Source organism: Mus pahari, chromosome 2, assembly GCF_900095145.1.
Source record: "Mus pahari chromosome 2, PAHARI_EIJ_v1.1, whole genome shotgun sequence".
In the NCBI taxonomy this organism is placed as follows: domain Eukaryota; kingdom Metazoa; phylum Chordata; class Mammalia; order Rodentia; family Muridae; genus Mus; species Mus pahari.
This window is the reverse complement of record NC_034591.1, coordinates 23,677,163-23,697,951: the sequence shown is the minus strand read 5'-3', so window position 1 is coordinate 23,697,951 and position 20,789 is coordinate 23,677,163. Positions and strand designations below refer to the sequence as shown.

Sequence of the window (20,789 nt, the reverse complement as noted above, 5' to 3'; positions counted from 1 at the left end):
GTTCGAGGCCAGTCTGGTCTACAGAGTGAGTTCCAGGACAGCCAGGGTTACACAGAGAAACCCTGTCTTGAAAAGACCAAAAAAAAAAAAAAAAAAAAAAGTGAACATGGTTAACACTGAAGATTGTGAGCAACTGGAGAACTAAAATTAATTAACAAATAAAAGCAATAAACTGCTCTTTTCAGAGACAGTAAAATGAAACATTATCAAGAACCATCAAGACCTTCAAAACTGCAGTTGTGTTTCTTTCCTCTGCTACCTGGCCAAGCTTGTGTCATGGCCTTTCTTCCTCAGGTGCTGGGATAATTGATAGCCAACAAGAAGGCTGTCAAGGAGTGACTGGTGATGTGTTTACAGGGAAGGAATTAGACCAAAGCTTACTCTGAGGTGGTCATTACCTTCAGAAACCATCCCTGATACTGTTGCAAACATGAGCTGGGGACTCAGGGAAGGTTGGCAGCTGCCATGTCCTTCTCTGAACTTGTCTTGTCTAAAGTCACAGTTGCTTAGCATGGGCAAAGTTGCCTTCCAGTGGGGCACATGCTATACTGTTGTCTTTTGCGTGCACAAGAGCCACAGCCCTGAGACCGGACCCAATGTCCCCCTTGACCATCTCATGCAAACATCAATTTTCACTATTATTCTGCTCTACTCAAGATAAATGTACCCTTCTCTTGAGCTCTACCTCCAAACAGCCAAGTCCCTACTACCACTGTGCTGTAACCCATGACACATGGCATAAAGGGGAGGGAAGGCCAAGTACCCCTGGCCTGTCAGGGCTACTTTCACGTGGATCTTTAATCCCTCTGTGGTCACATGGACTCATAGCCCAAGCATTCCAACAGACACGTTTTGTTTTGTTTTTTTTCTGGGCAGGGTGCTAACGAGGATCTGGAGAGCACATAGCCAAACTCTCCCATCCCGGAATCTGACCTCCCAGCATGTGTCTCACTTGATTGGACAACTGTGGTCTATGTTTAGCTGCTGGACCTGTCCAGAGGTTCACTCATAGCACTCTTTCCTCCTGACTTTATTCTCCTCCAGGGATCCTAGATGCTGGAAGTCCACAGGCTCCTTCCAGAGGTAGAGTGATGATGTCTGCCTGGTCCTGACTACCACAGATTTCTCAGGTCTGAGAAAATGCAGTGTGCTTTACACCAAACTAGCCTTTCTCCACATGCCCTCTCCTTAGCCTCCAAATTCTGAGCAGTGTCCATTACTGCAGTGGTGTGGTTTGCTTCCAAGGTTTGTGTGTTAGGAGCTGGGCCCCAGGGTGGCAGTGTGGGGCCTGTAAAGCATTTAAAAGGAGGGCCTTGTGGGAAGTCATCAAGTCATAGGGTGCTGCCCTGGGAAGGTACTGCCACTGGTCTCCTGCAGTGATACTCTTTGTGAGTGGGGTGCTAGGTGACTATATACTTACCCACTTTGCACTTTCCTAATCCATTGCTACACTGTGATGCAACCAGTGGAGGAAAACCAGAGTTTTTCAGAGAAGAACAAAGCAGAGAGCATTCCAGCAACCTCCAAGGGAATGTGGCTGCTAAGCAGAGACCACATCACCCTCAGAGTCCAAGTCTTGCCATTTCATCTCTTCAGGAGCTCGTGTGATTTCAGCAAAACAAAGTTGCTGCAGGGGAGGGTGGAAGTATCTTCACATCTGGCCTCAGGGCTGACTTGGAGGATAATCTTGGGAAGGTCTAATGGTCAGGCTGCTGTGTTAGAAAATGGACCACCAACTTCAGAAGAGCTGCAGGGGTGTGAGAGAGCAGCAGGCAGCCCATGTTCACATATCTGCTCCATATTACATTTGAGACATGGAACTCTGGAGGTCCCTGACCTTGGTCTGAGGTGGGGCAATGGTCAGTGAGCATGTCTGCCCCACCTTCCAGCTGTGCTCATGCAGGTATCCAAGCTTGCACCTCTCATCACACCTGGGGCCCTTAGTGATCTGGAGAACCTGGAGGGTCGGGTGGAGCTGGCACACCTAGGAATCCACAGCTCCTAGACTGACTTACCAGATGCCACCAGCAGATGAGTTCTGCATTTTGTCTTGTCATCCTCTGACCCATGGCTCCGTCTCTTTGTCCACTCCTCCTCTAGAATCCTTGACTATGGCTCTGTGAGACATTTCCTGGCTGGTGGAATTCTGGAAACTTGAAGTTGGGTGCCTCAGGGTCCATCCTGACCTAGTTAACCATGGTAGGCCCAGTTAGCCATCGTAGGCCTGAGAGAGGAAGTAAGCTGCCATATGGTGAGTGTAGACAGCTCCAAGGTTGTGGGAGAGGGTAAAGGCTTTAGGAAATGCTTACACAGAGTGAAGAATGGTACTGTCAGAAGAAAGGAACATTGGAAGACATGGCTTCTACATCTCAGTCAAGCCAGGCAGATGCAGGCAGTCTTTTTTGTTTTTTTTTAAAAGATATTTTCTTTATTTACATTTCAAATGTTATCCCCTTTCCTAGTTTCCCTTCTGAAAATCCCCTATCCACCCACCCCCCACTCACCAATCCACCCACTCCCACTTCCTGGTCCTGGCATTCCTCTATACTGGGTGACCTTCACAGGAGATACAGGCAGTCTTAATGTGGTTTCTCATGATATGTCAGGAGAACGGGGGGGGGGGGCAGGGAGACCCTGGAGCATATATATGTGCCTCACTCCATCTCAGCAGCCCTACTGAGATGGCAAAGAGGCAGGCCTGCATACAAGCTGAGGGGAGGGCTCCTCTGAGAGCCATAGCCAGTTGGCTTTAACCTACAATTCCTGGCACATGTATCTCCATGTAATCAGAACCACAAAAAGTCACACTGCAGCTGCCACTGGCAATAAGCCATACTTTCACAGCTGTGGCACACCAGAGACACACATCTGGTTTACTGATAAACAGGAATATTTGGAATTTCAAAGGTTCCTTGTCTGGAATATGTCAGGACACAACACCCAGTAAAACTTCATGAATATAATGGTTTGTTAAAAGTAATTTACAATCCATAAATCAGGAGGATGGAGGGAGGGCTCAAGTGGAATACAAACAGAAACAACGGTGTTATCTACATTTCAGACCATGGAAGTGAGAACCAATCCCCCAACTCAACATCAGGCACCATCCTGAACTAATTACAGAGCTCTCTACAGTCTTTCAGTCAGTCACCCTAACAGCAATATGTGCAATGTGTGACTGCTGGAGTGTTGTGTGGGTACCTGAGTCATCTGTGTGAAGCCAGGCTTAATGATTTCATAAATGCCATGTGTAAACATACTGATACATATGGCATTCACAAAATCCCCTCCCTGTTCTGTAAAGGAGCTAGGAAGAAAACCTGGCATATCAGAAATGAGTGGCATTTGACACTATGTCAAGTTGACATAGCTAGAATCACCTGAGACGACAGCTAGAATCATGTGAGACATCTCCAAAAGATGTGCTGTAGCTGGGCACAGCACATACTCAGTAGGCAGAGGCAGGTAGATTTTTGAGTTCAAGACCAGCCTTTTCTACAGAGCTAGTTCCAGGACACACAGGGCTACACTAAGAAACCCTGTCTCAAAAAACCTGGAGGTGGGGGCGGGAGTAAGATGGTACTGTAGGCTAATGAGCAGGGCATCTTCCTAACCAGTGATTGCTGTGGGAAGGCCCAGCCATTGTGGGCAGTACCAAGGGCTGGTGGTTCTGAGTGCTATAAGAAAGCAGGCAAAGCAAGCCAGGAAGCAGTGCTCCTTCATGGCCTCTGCTTCTAGGTTTCCATCCTGTTTAAGCTCCTGCCTCGGCTCTCCTCAGCTCAGGATATGTAAGCCAAATAAACCTTTTTATCCCCAAGTTGCTTTTGATCATTATGCTTTACCACAGCAATAGACATGCACTTACAGGCACATCACAGAAATGAGTGGCACACTTCCATACTTACAGTTCTGTGGTGGTGTGAATGCGACTGCCTCTCCTAGGTTCATATATTTGCATGTCCCTGAACCCTGGCTAGGATGGGTGGTTTTTCCAAGCTTTTTCCAAGTCAGGTTAGTAAAAGCAGAAGGTATCTGCTTCTTAAAACAGGACAGTGGTCCAAGGCTGGGGAGCATGCTGACAACAAGCACCGATGGAACGAAGCTGAGCTCCAGAGGCATAAGCTGAGATATGGGGAGCTGCAAATAACCTAACAAGGCATTAAAAGGATCTTCAAGCAGCCCCTGAACTGCAAGAGAACACAGTAAGGCTGCCAAGCAAGGAGAGCAACACCTGAACACGGCATTATAAGAAGAAAGGAACCTCAAGAACCTCAGAAATTCGGAACCGAAGAACACAATAGGGGAACTATGGAATTCCAGGAAGCTTCAAGAGTACACATAGTCAAACAGAAGACCTTGCAAGCTCTCAGCAGGTATGGAAACTACATACTGAACAAAAAGACAATGAATGAAAAGAGCAAAGACTCCTACAGGAGCTGGGTGGTGGCGCACACACCTTTAATCCTAGCACTTGGGAGGCAGAGGCAGGTGGATCTGAGTTTGAGATCAGCCTGGTCTACAGAGTGAGTTCCAGGACAGCCCAGGCTACACAGAGAAATCTGGTCTCAAACAAAACAAAACAAAACAACAACAAAAAAAACCCAAACCAAAACAACAACAAACCCCCCAAAACCCCAAACCAACCAACCAAATACCAAATAAAACAAAACCCCAAAATAAAACCAAAAAGAATCCTATAGGACTCAGGGTAGTATGGCATACATTAAAACATGCAGCATTGGTCCCACAGTGTGCGGGAGGGGCTTTTACAGAGAAGTAACTGAAACTTCAAAGCTGTAGGGAAAGTGAGTTCCCAGATCATGACAAAGAACCCCAAATAGGTGAAGTGGTCTTAACTGAGCCATCTTATAACTAAACTGTTCAGAGAGAGAACTATGGAAGCATCAAGAGAAAGAATACATACTAAGGACCACCCTCCCCTCTGTAAGACTGGTGAAGTCCTTGGCAGAAACTGTAGACCAAAGGACAGTGGGATGGTATTCTAAAAGTACTAAAACAGAACAAAACAACAAACCCCAAGACACTAGCCTCTTGGTTCTAATTTCATTTCTGTTGCTGTGATATAAGACACTGACAAAAGCTGGGCAAAGAGTGTGAATAAGCTTTTCTCCTAATTAAGATATAAAATAGCCAACAGGAGTGTGGAATCAAAGCCACAATGAGGCTTTCCCTCACACATGCCTACTATATACTATATATACTATAGTCACTGCTAAAACGCGGGAACATAAAAAGTGATGACAGGGTTTGAACAAAAGGGAGCCCTTGTATTGTGTGGGGCAGATGAAAATTGGTACAGCCATTATGCAAACAGTGGGAAAGTTCCTCCAAAAGCTAGCAATAGAAATGCCATAGGGTACAATAAGCTCACTGCTAGAACTGAGGTCAGAGTACCAGAGACATGGCATTCCCATGTTCACTCACAAAAGCCTGACTGCCCAAGGATGCGAGAAGGGCTACAGAGAACAGTGTCCAAATGCACATTTAGCCTTCTCAGAGAGAGCAGTCCTATTATTTGTGACCACATGAGTAAGATGGACGGCACCATACTGAGTAAATGAGACACAAACACAGTAGGTCTCACCTTTCCATGACCTCTAAAACATATTCAATAGCAAAAAAAGACCGGGGGCAGTCATGTTCAAGGATACCAACAGCAATGGAGGGTAGTCCTGGCATTGTACTTCAAAGCATGGGGACTACAGCTAAGAGCTGTGTCCTGTACTTAAACACACCTGACATTAAGTGACTATATGAACCCAAGCCACAATAATAAGGAGTGGGAGTAGACTTGAAATACAGAGGATTTTTTGGGGGGTGGTGGTGGTTTCGAGACAGGGTTCTCTGTATAGCCCTGGCTATCCTGGAACTCACTTTGTAGACCAGGCTGGCCTCGAACTCAGAAATCCACCTGCCTCTGTCTCCCGAGTGCTGGGATTAAAGGCGTGCGCCACCACGCCCGGTGAAATAGAGGATATGTTATGACCTTAATGATGGTGACAGTTTCATGTGAGATGACTAAACAATTAAAGAGCACTTGCTGCTCTTTCAGAGAACCCAGGTTCACAATACTCACACAGCAGCTTATAACACACATACAAGTAAAACACTATACATATAAATAAACCAAGCCATAGTTCCTTGACCTACATTAAGGCAGAATGGGGATCTAGGAGTATACAGTGATATCAAGTGGTGAAAAGGGTTCTGCTGCCTTTTTTTTTTTTTTTTTTTTTTGGGGGGGGGGTGTTTCGAGACAGGGTTCTCTGTGTAGCCCTGGCTATCCTGGAACTCACTTTGTAGACCAGGCTGGCCTCAAACTCAGAAATCTTCCTGCCTCTGCCTCCCAAGTGCTGGGATTAAAGGCATGCGCCACCACTGCCAGGCTGGTTCTGCTTCTTAATGTAGAGTAAGATTAACACATTAGAAATAGAGAAATCATCCCAGATACTGTCCAACCTAGAAGGCTAACCCTCTACATGCAGCTGTCTCCTCCATTTGGACATGACCATGGCTTCTTGGAATCCAAGGGAAGAGTCTGGTGGTGAACCAAGTATGAACAATCTTACACTGTCAGCAGCTTCTGGGATGGACCCAGCCAGCCTCAGTGTCAGAGGTAGTGACATACTACAGAAAATAGTTTAAAAGTGCTTATTTTACATAAAATTTACATCTTTATTTTACAGATGAAATTCCCCCTTTTAAAAGTGATTTTATACATGTTTGTTGTTGTTTGAGACAAGTTCTTTAGTCCTGGTACTTGCTATGAGGACCAGGCTGGCTGAGAGCTGTCACGTGATCTGCTTGTGTCTGTATCCAAAGTGTGGGGATTAAAGGTGTGTGCCACTGTACCTTATACATTAGTTCTTAACCTTTACTGTAAGCATCACACAGACAGACAGACAGACAGACAGACAGACAGAATTGAGGCCTGGCATGGTAATATATACCTTTAACTCCATAGAGGGTGGGGTGAAGAGGTGAATCTCTGTGATCACGTATTGATCTCTAATCTACAAATTGAGTCCCAGGACAGCTAGGGTTACAAGGAGATACCCTGGTGGGGAGTGGGGAAAAAGACATACCTGGAGCTGGAGATCTGGCCTGGGTGAGAGTGCCTGCTGTTCTAAGAGGAGCTCAGCTTGGTTCCCAGAACTCAAATTAGGCAGCTCATGATCACCTGGCACTCTAGCTCCAGGCCATCCCTCTTCCGGCCTTCAAAAGCACTTGTACACATGTCCATACACTCACACATAAATAAAATTGAGAAAAGGTAAGTAAAAAAAGGACTTTTCTTTTTTGTTTAAAGTTTAGTGAGCCTAGAGTTTGAACAAGTGTTCTATGGAGCTTTACTCTTAACCACCAAATCTACACACACTGCCCACTTGGTAGGATCCAAACCACCTAGAAGGCAAACCTCTCCGAGTGGCTGCAAGTTTCTTGATTGGGCTGAACATGGGCTGGGATTGGACCTAATGAAAATGAGAAAGTGAACCAAGTACCTGTGTCTCTCTCTGCTTCCTCACGGCAGGTACAATGTGACCAGATGCCTTGAGCTCTTGTTGCATGATGCCCCACTATGATGTGCCTACATAGTGTGAGCCCAGGCCACCCTATCTTATGCTACTTGTCAGGTGTTGTTATAGCAACAAGAACAGCAGCAGGCACTGCTGGCTCACTTCATGGCTCGGTTCTCAGGGACCTGCATGGAGACCTCCTGACCATACACGGTCATCTCACACTGCTACAGGGATACGCTGTTCAAAACCGACAGAAGGGGTCCCATAGGAACAAGCATCCCTTGTCTGTGCCTGCCTGCCCGCCTGAAAAGGGCACTCCTCACAGGACACCGCTGGGTGTAAAAGCTCTAACTTAGGACTTTTCTACTATTTAGTTACAATCGAAGGTCAGGGTTAGTCAAGTTCACAGCATTTGAGAGAGAAAGCAAACTTTAAGGCTGTAAAATAAAGAGGACTCGTGGAAGCCAGGCATCCAAGGTCATTCCTTCTCAGACTGCCTGAGTCCATGCTACCCTCACCCAACACAATCATTTTATCTGTTCTTTAAAAAAAAAAAAAAAGATTTATTTATTTTATGTATATGAGTACACTATAGCTGTAGAGATGGTTGTGAACCTTCATGTAGTTGCCGGGAATTGAATTTAGGACCTCTGCTTGCTCTGGTTGGCCCTGCTCAATCTGGTCAACCCTGCTCTCTTAGAGCCTGCTCGCTTTGGCCCAAAGATTTATTTACACTGTAGCTGTCTTCAGATGCACCAGAAGAGGGCGTTAGATCTCATTATGGGTGGTTGTGAGCCACCATGAGGTTGCTGGGATATGAACTCAGGACCTTCTGAAGAGCGGTCCAGGTTCTTACCAGCTGAGCCATCTTGCCAGCTTCTTATCTCTTTCTTTTTTCTCTCTTCTTCCCAAGTACTCAATACCTACCTGAAGGAAGTGGGATTGCTGAGTGGGAGATATCAGAGCCCAAGCATCAGTTTCTTAAGGCATTACAACTTTTCATTTTTATGAGATAGGGTCACACAATTTACTCTGGCGGTCCTAGAACTCACTATGTAGACTGGCCTGCAACTACTCAGAGATCTGCCTGCCCCTGCTTCCCCGAGTGCTAGAATGAAAGACACGTGCCACCATGTGCCCAGCTTTTAAACTTTTAATCCACATTTTAGATGATTTAAAAAAAGTCATCAATTTATGGTACCAACCCTCTCCTCATGGCTTAATCCCCATCTTCTCTCCCCCCTTCCCCTGACCTGCTATATACATACATATACATTTGAAGTACATACAACCCTGGTTCTAAAAATCTGAAAATATAATATTTAAACCATGACAAAGCATGGCATAATTCCTCCTGTTCTTACAAAGGCAGGACTGCCTTGAATTCACAAATCACATCCCTTGGTCAAATGCTCCCTATACTTTGGCTACATTCTCAGGATGGCTTTGCCCTGCAAAGACTTAGATGCAAGGCTTGCCCTCTCTCTCAGCAGACTGGCTTCCTCAGCACTCTGGTGAGCCTGTGTGTGCTTCAGTAAGAAGTGGCCGATGAAGAGCTTCAGGCCTTCTCGCAACATTCCCAGTTTTGGGTTGTCAGACACTCTGAAATGAAATTGGAGACACAGGTCAGGAAGAAGCTTGTCTTTGAGATGAGCCTGGTGCTTCAAAAAGCAAGACAAAACCCACTTTTAACCATTTGTTTTTTGGATGATTGTGTAAAAGGGGTCTTGTATAAGACAGGCAGCTGTCTGCTACTGAGACTCCAATCCCGTGGCTTACTGAAGAAAATCTCTGTATTTTTAGGCAGAACCTTACTATAGTGTCTAAGCTAGCCTTGAACTCTTGGACTCAAAGAATCATCCTCTAGAAAAGGTGTAACCACAAGAATGTCACTATATCTATCTGGCTTCTTTTTTTAAAGGAGAGGGTAACCCAGGGTGGTGCCAAATTTGTGACCCTACTGACTCAGTTTCTGAGGTGCTCGGATTAGTGGCATATGCTGCCATAACTGGTTGCATCCAGAATCCACCATCCATCCAGAATCCACCCACCTACAAGGTTTTTCTGCCCTAGCTGTCCTGGAACTAGCTCCGTAGCCTTGGCTGGCCTTGAACTCAGAGATTTACCTGCTTAATGCCTGAGTGCTGGAATTAAAGGTGTGTGCTACCACCTAGCTCCAGCTTCTTTCAAAGTACGATTTTTGTTAAGAATTTTTGTCAGGTGTGGTGGTGCAGGTCTTTAATCCTAGCAAAGGCTGGGCAGACCTGTGAGTTTGAGGCCAGCCTGGTCATACCAGCTAGGGATATATAGTTGGAGCCTGTCTCAAAAATTAAAAAAAAAAACAACAAAATAAAAATTCCTTTTTTGGGGGGGGGAGATGGGGAGACAGGGTCTCACTCTGTGTTATTCTGGCCTAAAATTCACTGGGCATGCCAGACTGGCCCAGAGTTTGTAGCAACTCTCCTGCCTCAGTTTCTTAAACTCTGGGATTAAAGTTGTTATCCAAAATGCCCTCCTTTATCTTTCTGAGGGTTAGGGATAAGACTCAGTGGCAGAAGCATATGCTGAGCTTGGGTTCAAGTCCTAGCACCCCATAAGAAGATGAAATGAACCCACTGAACAGCTTAGCATATCGACTTGTCATAAGTCATTGTTCTGTGTTAGGCAAGTCTTGCATTTCTTCAATTAGTGCATGAACATTAAACCTTAGAATTAGGACTAAAATTGTGTACTAGACACAAGCCTGGCTTTATAAACCAACAGCAGTGAAATGGGAGTGACCTCCATGCTGGCTCACAATGCAATCTCTCTGCCATTTTTCTATGTTCAATCAGGGAACACTAGGCACATACCTTGAAAAAATTACAGCCAGGTCGTCTTCTTCTGTTTCCATCAACAGTGCAGTCAACACCTTCCGTAGGAAGTGAACTCTGGGTTTATCCAATTCACTGAATTCAACTACCTAAGGGTCAGGAGATAGGAAAGCATCCTAATGCTGATTCAGTACATGGTTTGTGGCCCTTCCTGCTCTCTACAACACTGGCTGTTAGGAACCAACTGCTGGCAATGACAGAGTACTCACTACTGGCGAGGTGGGTTGGTTCCCAGACTGTGAGCTACAATGCAGTGGGGATCATAGCTATAGGGTATATACACTCCAATCCTCTGTCCTCTGAAGTAGTTACTCTTTAGTTACAACCCCACAAAGAAAATTAGGTTAACACACACATATGTGTTTCTTAGAAAAGCATCAAAAACTGAGCAAAGCATCTCATTTTTAGCAGTACGATAAACATATTATACATAGACAACCACAAACACACCATGGAGAAAACAGAAACTCAAGTTGAATTTGAAGGGAGTTTCACAGTATGCTTTCCTTAACACGTTGGGCTTTTCCTCCTCCAACATATCCTACAACAAAGGATGTTTTGTCTTTTGTCTGGCCTCCATGCTAGTTTAAATGGCATGGTCATTTTTCTTTCTCTTCTCCAGCTACTGCTGGAGTTTTACAGCTTGCCTGTAGTCTTTTTCCCTTTTAAAATGCTAGTAAACGAACCTTCATCTTATTTGGAAAAAAAAAAGAAAAAGGAAGAAAGAAAAGCTGCAAGAAGGTATGGTGACAAGGTTCTGCCCAGAGAGGCTTGAGCAATGCTCATATATGCTCAGATTGCAGATACAGGAATAGGAAAAAGCCTTTGAACAAGGATAAATACTATACTAAAGAATAGCTTTCCTGAGAAGAGCTGAGGGGTACAAACAAGAGCCCAAGAACAAGGTCAGGGATGTGTTCTGTGATGGCTACTCCTAGCTGCCAACTTGACTACATCTGGAATTAACTAAAATTCCAAAATGGAGGGCTCACTTGTGAGGGACTTTTTTTGCTTAATTTGAAGTAGGAAGATCCACTTCTAATTAGAATCTTACTTCACCTTTTGTTTGAAGCTTATGTAAGGACAAGAAGGGGATCTTTTGTTTTCTGCCTTCTTGCCCTGCCCTGCCAGCAAGTCCATTCCTTCACTGACATTAGAGACTACTTCTTCAGGATTTCAGTGTATACTGAAGACCAGCGCAGACATTTAGCATTGTGGACTTTTTGTCCACAGATAGCCACTGTTGGGTTAGCTGGACTGCAGCCTGTAAGTCATTCTAATAAATCCCCTTTCTATGTAGCGATTCATTCTATAAGTCTGTTAGTCTGGAGAACCCTAGTATAAGCCCTACCATACACAACTGGCTCCTGCCTAATTCTCATGGTCACCAAGAAATTGTGAGCAGAAATGTTGATTAAAGGCAGGAAGGCAAATGCTTAGGATGCTGCCTTACAGACCAGCAATGCCACAGAAAGACACGGAACTCAGCATCTTGACTTATGTCTACTGTATCTCCTTTAGTCTTGTCAAAAGGCCAGGAATCCCTACCTCCTGTGCTTCTCTGTCTTCTGTACTGGTGTCTCAAGGCTTTGAAGGCCCCAAGTGCAGGGGTGGTGAACTACAGCCTCATGGTATTTTGCAGTGAAGGTCCACAATTGCCATCTTTATAAGGAAAGTCTGCCCTGTCTAGTTTTATGTCAATTTCACACAAGCTAGAATCATCCGAGAGGAGGGAAGCTCAATTGGGAAATGTCCCTATAAGATGGGCTGTAGTGCCTATCTCAAGAAAAGGAGGGGAAAAAAGGATGGGCTGTAGTGGCTGATGTAGAAGGCTCAGCCCATTGTAGGTGAGGCCGTCTTAGGCTGTCCTGGGTTCTATAAGAAAGCAGGCTAAGCAGAGTACATTCAGGGCTTCTGCACCACGTCCTGACTCCAAGCTCCTGCACTGACTTCCCTTGGTGATAGCTGGTGTGTGTATGTGTACTCATCTTTAATCTCAGCACTTGGGAGACAGAGGCAGGCAGATCTCTGAGTTCAAAGCCAGCCTGGTCTACAGAGAAAGTTCCAGGACAGCCAGGACTAATAGAGAAATCCTGCCGCTCTCTTCCCCGCCAACCCTCAAATTTCAGAAAATGCATTTTAAAATATACCAAATAAAATATTTATACTGTCTTAGCTGCTTATACTATTTTCTTGCATTATACAAACCTTTAGAACAGAAAGTGGAAGTGATTTTGTCTTCAACAAGTGTGCCAGCAGATGAACCAGATTTGTGAACTTAGTGCCTGGCAAATTTTCTAAGTCCCGAAATTTGTCCCATATGCTGAACTGGAAAGTCATCTGGGCGACAGTAAAGAAGAAAGAGTTAAGATCACTGGACCAACTCACCACTCTAGGCACTCTATTTCTTAGTCACTTGCTGTCAACCCAGTTCCTGGGAATAGGAACAACTTCACTGCCTCTTCCTGACACCATCATAGAAGTCAATTTTGAAGTTTTGACCCACACTTCAACACACGACTTTGAAGAAAGGTTGTTAGTGCCTTAAAACACTACAGAGGCATCCAGCCAGAAGACCACAATCGTTCCAGCTGAGACAGACCAGCTGCCTTCGGCTAGATCCCTGTCACCTTGCCCCACTGTTCCACCTTCTCTCCAATGCAGGTAGGTCTGACTGCTAGCATGGACATGACACATGATGGGGACACAGAGCTCCTGGTAACGAGCCAGGCAGATGTACTGGTGGTCTTATAAGTTACCTGGAATCTCCTTTCATAGTCACAGAATTTGCTGGCCAGGAAAGCATAAAAAGGGTTGTAGGTTTTCTCCTGCAGGCAGCAATCCATGAGGATATGAACTATCTCTCGCTCCTGCTGGTCCTTCAGTCCAAGTCTATAGACAAACAGCCAGACTAAGAATAGATTCTTTCAAAAAAATTTTTTTAACATTTTATTGATTCTTTGTGAATTTCATGTCATGTACCCCAATCCCATTCATTTCCTCATTCCTTTGTACCTGTCCTTGCAATCACCCCTCCAAAAGAAAAAGTAGAATTAAAACATCATCTTGTGGTGAGGGCTGCAGTGTGTCATGATCTGTCATACACTATATAATTTTTTGTCCAAACATCTTTATTTACAAATATTCATTGCAATGAGCCATTGGTCTGGTTTGAGGCTTCTAGCTTCTGCTATATTATCAATACTGGATCCTCATGGGGTTTCCTCTTAATCTGTTGTTGCCCTTTGTCATGGAGATCCTGCAGCTTTGGATCTGTAGGACTGGGCCCTTCATGTGCTCCAGCAGTTCATAGATGGGGGTAGATGGTGGGTGGGTGGGGCAACTCAAAGCCCTGGTTCTGGGCCTGGGAGGTGGCAGAGTTGGTCAGCCCACCAGCTCTCCTACGTCCAATAACACCAGGGCAAGCTTTTTTCAGCATTGCTCTGACTAGCTCACCCAATGAACAAGCTGGCAAGGGCAGGGTCCTGTTCTTATGTTCTTGGGGCTGGCTCACATGTGTCTTAGTCACTAGGATCAGCTCTACTATGCTGCCCAGGTGAGATGCAGGGTTTATTCTTCAGGGTGTTGAGGACCATAAAGGGCAGGGCCAGCTCTCCTGCCTGGTGCATATGGTGAGGGGTGGGTGGTGGGGCCTGCTTTCAATTTTTATGGCAAAATCAGCTCCTCCCTGTCTGAGGAATCCAGTGGCATATGAGCCTCCCTGTCTGAGGAATCCAGTGGCATATGAGTTGTTCAAGATGATAGTGGCAGCCACATACTTACTGGGCTACAGTCCAGTTTTGTTCCTAGCTTCTTTGGGCCTCAGTTTTTTAAATAACATGGCCTCATGTGTAGGGCACAACACAACTCCCAAGTTACAAAGCTGAGGACTGGTTTATATTGTGGAGCTCAAGAGCAGCTTGAGCTGTATGGGGAGATCTGTCTCAAACCCCCCAAATACCCCTTCTCCACGTAAAACTAACAGCAATATCTATCCTCTTTGTACAGTCCTGTGAGTGTGGAGAGTCCCAGTGTCTGGTAGCAACCACCACAGTGGGAACACAGGAAGTTCCACAGCCACTAAACCTCCTTCCTTTTTTTGCAGCAGGCACTATTCTTGAAACAGAGGCTACCAAGGATGTATTTTCTGAGCCTCTAGGTCTGCTATATAAACATGCCAACAGTCATGAAGTCAAGACTGACTCCTCGTCCTGGGTAGAGAATCCTTTAGAATCACCTGTGCTGATGTTAGCCTTGGTGCTCAGTCTTCTGTGGAGCTGACTGACAAGTATCCCAGGCACCTTAGCTAGTGTCTACCCAATAGTGGATGAGTTTTTGGCAATTGAAAGCAACTGATTTGTCTTTCTTCTTCTTGTGTCAGCAGGAGGGAGGCATATTAAGGGTAGAACTAACTACCCTGTGCATGCCACACAGCCCTGTATATGCTAGGCAAACCCTCTGCCACTTAGCCATGTTCCTAAACCCAACTGACTGCACTGAGTTCAATGGCTGGAGACAAAGGCTCTAGACTTAGGAGAAAACAGTAACTCTGCTGCCACATTACCCCCACAACTTCCCTAAAGAGCAAACAAACCCAACAGAAGCAGCATGCTGCTCAAGGTGTATGTGGGCTATCCAAACAACCAGTTTCATTTCAGCTCCATCAATCAGCTTAATCAATCCATGGGGTTAAATATCCACAGGAACAGACAGTGATTAAATAAAACAAAACAAAACTGCAATGCTGGAGCGCTGGACTTCAGGGCTTCACACTATTGAGTTATAGTCCCAGCTTGGCTAATGATTCTCATGAATAAAAGTTGGGTGGGCAGGGAGCCACTGCTAAGTCTGGTATGCTTTTTCTTTTGTATCCTAGCTGGCCTGGAAGCATGGTTCTCCAGCTTTGGCCTTACAAGTGCTAGGGTAACAAGTTGCACGACCACGCCAGCCCTGACTAGAAGACTCAGAGCTACCTACATTCAGCAATACAGTAAGGTTTCAGAAACATAAGCAAGCTTGAGGTTTTCATATCAACAAGGCCCAGTTCAGAAACCCAATCATCAAACTTGCATTTATTTCTAAGTTTGAACCAGATAAAGGGGTTAATATTCAATAGTTTTAGAAATATGTTTTAAAATTTATAACTAACTATAGAAAATATATTGTAAGTTTTATATCAAGAGTCTGAAAGACAGAGATAACAATTTTCAAAACCCCACAGCCCTAACAGACTAATCTGGCAGCTGGTTACCTAATACTGCCAGCCAAACTCTCAAATCTTGGCACTACATAGCACCATTTACCAAGGACATATGAGCAGGGCTCAATGTATTATGAGGGTCACGTGGAACCTGAAGCCCAGGTAAGATGACAGTAACAGGGAAGACTCAGTTGTTCAAATTATCCAAAAGCTAAAACAGAGATCAACATACTTCTGTCACATCTATTAAATAAAAATCAAAATGTTTCCACCAATGCTTACTTCAGCAGCTTTTCAAAGGCATCCAAGAAGTCCTCACTTGTCATTATAGTGCAGAATATGATCCTCCTGACATCAGTGTTCATTCTCTGCTTCCTTGCAAGCTCCAGCATCTTAGAGCTAACCTGAAAAGAGAAAGATCAGTGCCCAGACTGTTCCATTATCCCAATGTAAGCAGTCTCCTCAGAGAAGGTACACTGTTCTACAAAGTGTCTAAACTTGAATTTCTGAAGAGTAACATTCACAATTGAAGAAGTGACTGTAAACTGTGTGTACATGTATGCGTGAAAATACCAAGTCTGTATTCTTGGGTAAATCTGCCAAAGGAGAAAAGCTCAGTGGGAGCCTTCTCAGGAGGAGGATCAGATCTGTGCATCAGATGAAGACCAAGTTCAGATACAAGCTGCTGCCAGAGCCTGGGAGCCACAACTACCAAGTGAAATGAGGGTTCCCGGGCAGGAACGACAAGGACATTGGAGTTATAATTTGAATCCACAGAAGGAACTAGAACCTATACTTCCTGGGAACAGCATATTGCTGAGTTCCAACAACAGCTCCTATCAAATGAGTTTCATTTTCACACCTCTCTCATTCGGTTTCTAGACTTTGTCTGAATTGGGGTTGAAACTTTTAAGAATTCTTAAGAAACTAAATTAATCATAGGCTTACATGAGCTATTTCTATGAAGTGTCCTGATAATCCTGTGTGGTACATTTCAAGAACACCCAGGATTAACAGGGAGCTACTTTAAGCAGAACAGACTTCTAATGCACCAGGGTGCCCATAGCCAGGAAGCCAACAGAGACTTCATACCATGCCTGCAAGTGGCTTCTGAAGGTGTATGTGATGACTGTTGTCAATCATTGGGGTCCCAGTCCATGCAGACCCCACAATCCACCAGCGACCAGCCTGCTCTGCATTCAAGATGCCATCCCAGGAGATGCGAAGCCGAGTCTCAGAACCTGAGCCAGCATTTCGAACCTGATTAAAAGAAAAGGCTTCATGAAGTGTTTCAGCTGATTCACACCTGCACTTCTGTCACGATTTGTTTAACAATGGCAGTTTTGGTGTACAACTATGGCAATGAATCACCCACAACTGACTGGAAAAATGCTAGAAAGAGCCTTCACCTCTCAGTGTTCTATGTGTGAAGTCTGTGGGTCCACAATTCAAATGTGTGTGACCTGGGATCTGTACCAATGATGCACTATGTGACTAAAGACTCAGAATGACTATCTTGTGCTGTCAGGCATACAGGCTGAACACCTGAGGAAAGCATCCTGGTTCCAGATGGGGTCTGGCCTTCTGAGTACCAACAGAGGAAGCCATCATACAGTCTGAGTTTAGCACCTCAGAAGATTCAAAGTTGGATACTCAATTAATTTGATGGAATCATCACTACTGATATGCAGTCCTCTCTTCCAATCTCTGTCCCTCCTCCTCCTCCTCTTCTTCTTCCTCCCTCTTCCTCTCCTTCTACCTCCTCCATCTCTGTGTAGCCTTGACTGTCCTGGAACTCACTCTGTAGACCAGGCTGGCCTCAAACTCAGAGATCCACCTTGCTTCTGCCTCCAGAGGGCTGGGCTTAAAGGTGTATGCCATTCTTATGTAGCAGATGTGCAGCTTGGTCTTCATGTAGGGTCCTCAATAACTGGAGCAGGGGCTGTCCCTGAATCTGCTGACTACCCGTGCATCCTGTTCTCCTGAGACACATTGTATGGATGACCTCAGTGGGAGAGGATGCCCTTAGTCCTACAGTGACTTGATGTGTTAGGGTGGGGTGATCTCAGGGAGGCCTCCTACTTCTCAGAGGAGACGGGGATGGGGGACAGGGGAGGAGCTATGTGAGGGGGAACCAGGAGGAAGAGAGGGCTACAATTGGAATGTAAAGTGATAAATGATTTAAAAAAAAAAAAAAAAAAAAGTGTATGCCATTACGCCCTGAACAGATTTACAGTTTCAAACACTTGTGCTGAACATAGCCTGAACCACAATGGGTCCATAATGGCATGGAGGTTCAGAACAAACCAGAATAGGGTGTCACTCACCAGAGCTCTTTGTAACTTCTTCAGTTTTTCCACAGGCTCAGGATTATAGCCAGGGATCTTACGCAGGTCATTGTTCTTCAGAGCCAGCATTGTTTCCAACATAAACCGTACCTTAAGGGAAAGGAAATCCACTGAAACTTATCACTAACAGTCAGTGATGATTGGGCTTGGGAAGAAATACATCACAGCTAAGCAGAGGGGCACCACTGATGAGAACACTGACAGCTGGAGGCAGTCTGTGTCACCTTCAACACTGCATTCAGGGATACAGTTTTTAAAACAGTAGAGTCTCAAACCTTAGCACTATCCACAGGCCTTCCCTCCTCCACTCCCACAACCCCAGCCCTGGTACGAGGGTAACCCAGTATCCTTCATGACAAACCCTCCTTCAAGACTTAATCTAGATGCCAACTTGACTATTCAGAAGCAGGGTCATCTTTTCTTCCAGCCTTACCTCTCCCAAACTCCCATCATGTGAAAGTTACTTCTGACTCCTAAGGCTACATCCATTGCCACCACACTCGTACATGCTACTTTTGTTTCAAGATTCCTGAAGCCTTTCCCTGCTCAGGCCACCTCCCATCATTCTACACTGGGGTCAAAGTGGCCAGCAAAGTACAGGATCTACCAATCAACTATCTATGTAGATCTTCCTCTATCCAAGAAAAAAACCTGGCTCCCTGGGCCCATATGTGGCTTTGGCCCTATCTTCTTTCTGGCAAAGGTCCCAGGCTCCCACACTGGTGAGCTTCAATTCACTTTCTTCTTTCTTTTTGAGGGCCTCTCAGGTGCCATTCTAACCCCTCACATGAGGCAGGACCTATTTTACAGGAGGGAAACTGGCTGGTAAGACCCAAGTCTCTGCTGCTCAGAAGCAGTGCCACACATTCAACCCAGGCTGACACCCAAGCCTCTTGGGAAACAACTTCTGAGAGGACAAACATTGTAATCATAAAATATGCATGAGTTCTTAATGAAGAAACAAGGTTCAAGCAGGGTATGGTGGCACACACATGTAAGCCCAGCACTCAGAAGAGGATCATGAGTTTGAGGCTAGCCTGGGCTACATAGTGAGACTCCATCTCAAAAATTCAAGGAAACGACCCCCCCCCCCTCCCCAGATCAGTTTGCAGACTAAGGACAAAGCCACAGCAGCAGATAAGGCAGAAGAAAACAGAACATTAGGGCACAAACACTAGTGTTCAGCCAGACACTCATTTACATTCTGTCATCTGTGCTTCATGGATACTCAGCAGGTCAAGCAACACTCCTACCCTGTTCTGGTCCTGAAACTTGTTGCCTGCACCACTGGCCTGGGCCTGGGCTTCTGTGATCAGTTCCTTAAGTGACAAGGCGTTATCTTTTCTCAATGCAAAGCCCACATTTTTCAGCATCAACAGGATCAGCTCAATGTCTTTTTCCGTAAAAGTTCCAACAAGCTTCTTTAAAATGTCAAAGATGAGGATAGACTGTACCACGTGGAAGTTGTACAAATGGGCAATCATGGTAAAGAGGTTGTCCAGTTCTTTCCCCTCACCTCCATTTCTATAGATATCATCAAACTTCTTTACCACAGCTTCAAGGAAGCAAGCACCAACCTGAAGGAGATGGAACAAACATCATGTCACTCTGGGACCCTGCCTTAAAAACTGCAACATGAATACAGGTGGGATTAAAAACTCTGACAGGGGTGCTGGTAACTAACAATGCAGGCTTCACATATTGATGAGAAGATTCTAGATAACAAACAGTACTGAGTGCTTGCCTCAGCATACAAATCTTTTCTGTAAAGATATTTTCATTTCTTTAGAATTAACAACAAAGTGGTTTTTAGCCAGTCGTTACTGTGACTCTCAGGAAAAATGTCTTTAAAAAATGTGCTAGTGAGATAGCTTGGCATAGAGGAGCTTGCTTCCAACCTGAACTTGAGTTTGATGTCAGAATCTGTGTGAAGATGATAACCAGGGCACAGCACCAGGCCAAGAACTAGCAGAGGCCTGATGAAGTTGGACAAGGCCACTATGGCAGTCCTCTTGTTGTTTTGGAACATTCAATTTATAACTCCTATGTGTGTTTTGGGGAAGCAGGAGGCCAAGGCTTGACTCTGTGGTGGTTCTGAACAAAAGCAGTGAATCCTGAAAGCAGAAATGTAGTGACTGACCCTCCTGCTGGTAGCATTATCTTGTGACTATTTTCTTTTGCAGGACATCCAGCTGGGAGATGAGTGAGGCAACTGTGATAGATGGGGGAAGAAAGGGCTGCTCACATAATGATCTGGGACAGACTAGCAGGGAACTATCACTGGGTATGATCCCCAGCATTTGGTCTGGGACTCTAGGAACTAGACAAGGGTAAGGTGTTGGCAGCTGTTCAAAACCTGATTTACTGTCAGTAGATACCTCGTGCAGAGTTACTGTAAAATTCAGATTAGGATGACACATAGACAAAGGAGGGCTGATGAGATTCAGTCAGCTCGAAGTATAATGGGCAAGTCCACACAGACTTGTTAGACTGTAAAACAATGAAGCTGAAGAATCAAGGAAGATACAGCAGACTGGCAATGGCAATACTGATTTCTGAAAGTTAAAACTAAAGACTGAGGCTTGATTCCTAGTTCAGGTTTTCTCATTTTAGAAAAACCTAAGAATACCCTCACAGAGCAGTGTATCATCTTATGCTCATGTTCAGTGTTAACAAAGACAGGATTCTTCAGAGAGCAAGAAACTCTTAGACACTAATTCAGGTATGTTTTCAGCACACAAATAGGTCCAATTATGTAATAGGCCAAAATTTAAATTCTATTATTTCTTTAAAGTTAAACATATTAATATAATTTAGAAATATGAAC

At 44.9% G+C, this 20,789-nt stretch overlaps 1 protein-coding gene across 1 annotated transcript in view; it reads right to left on the bottom strand.

The window, feature by feature from the left end:
* Nucleotides 1-8,634: 8,634 nt before the first annotated feature.
* Nucleotides 8,635-20,789, bottom strand: part of Nom1 (nucleolar protein with MIF4G domain 1) — a 16,300-nt gene continuing 4,145 nt past the window's right edge. Inside the window, 8 exon segments of the mRNA XM_021190725.2 lie at nucleotides 8,635-9,143; nucleotides 10,394-10,503; nucleotides 12,623-12,754; nucleotides 13,174-13,306; nucleotides 15,897-16,018; nucleotides 16,707-16,874; nucleotides 17,942-18,052; nucleotides 19,216-19,539. Coding sequence (XP_021046384.1) covers nucleotides 8,969-9,143; nucleotides 10,394-10,503; nucleotides 12,623-12,754; nucleotides 13,174-13,306; nucleotides 15,897-16,018; nucleotides 16,707-16,874; nucleotides 17,942-18,052; nucleotides 19,216-19,539 — 1,275 coding nt within the window. The 3' untranslated portion in view covers nucleotides 8,635-8,968.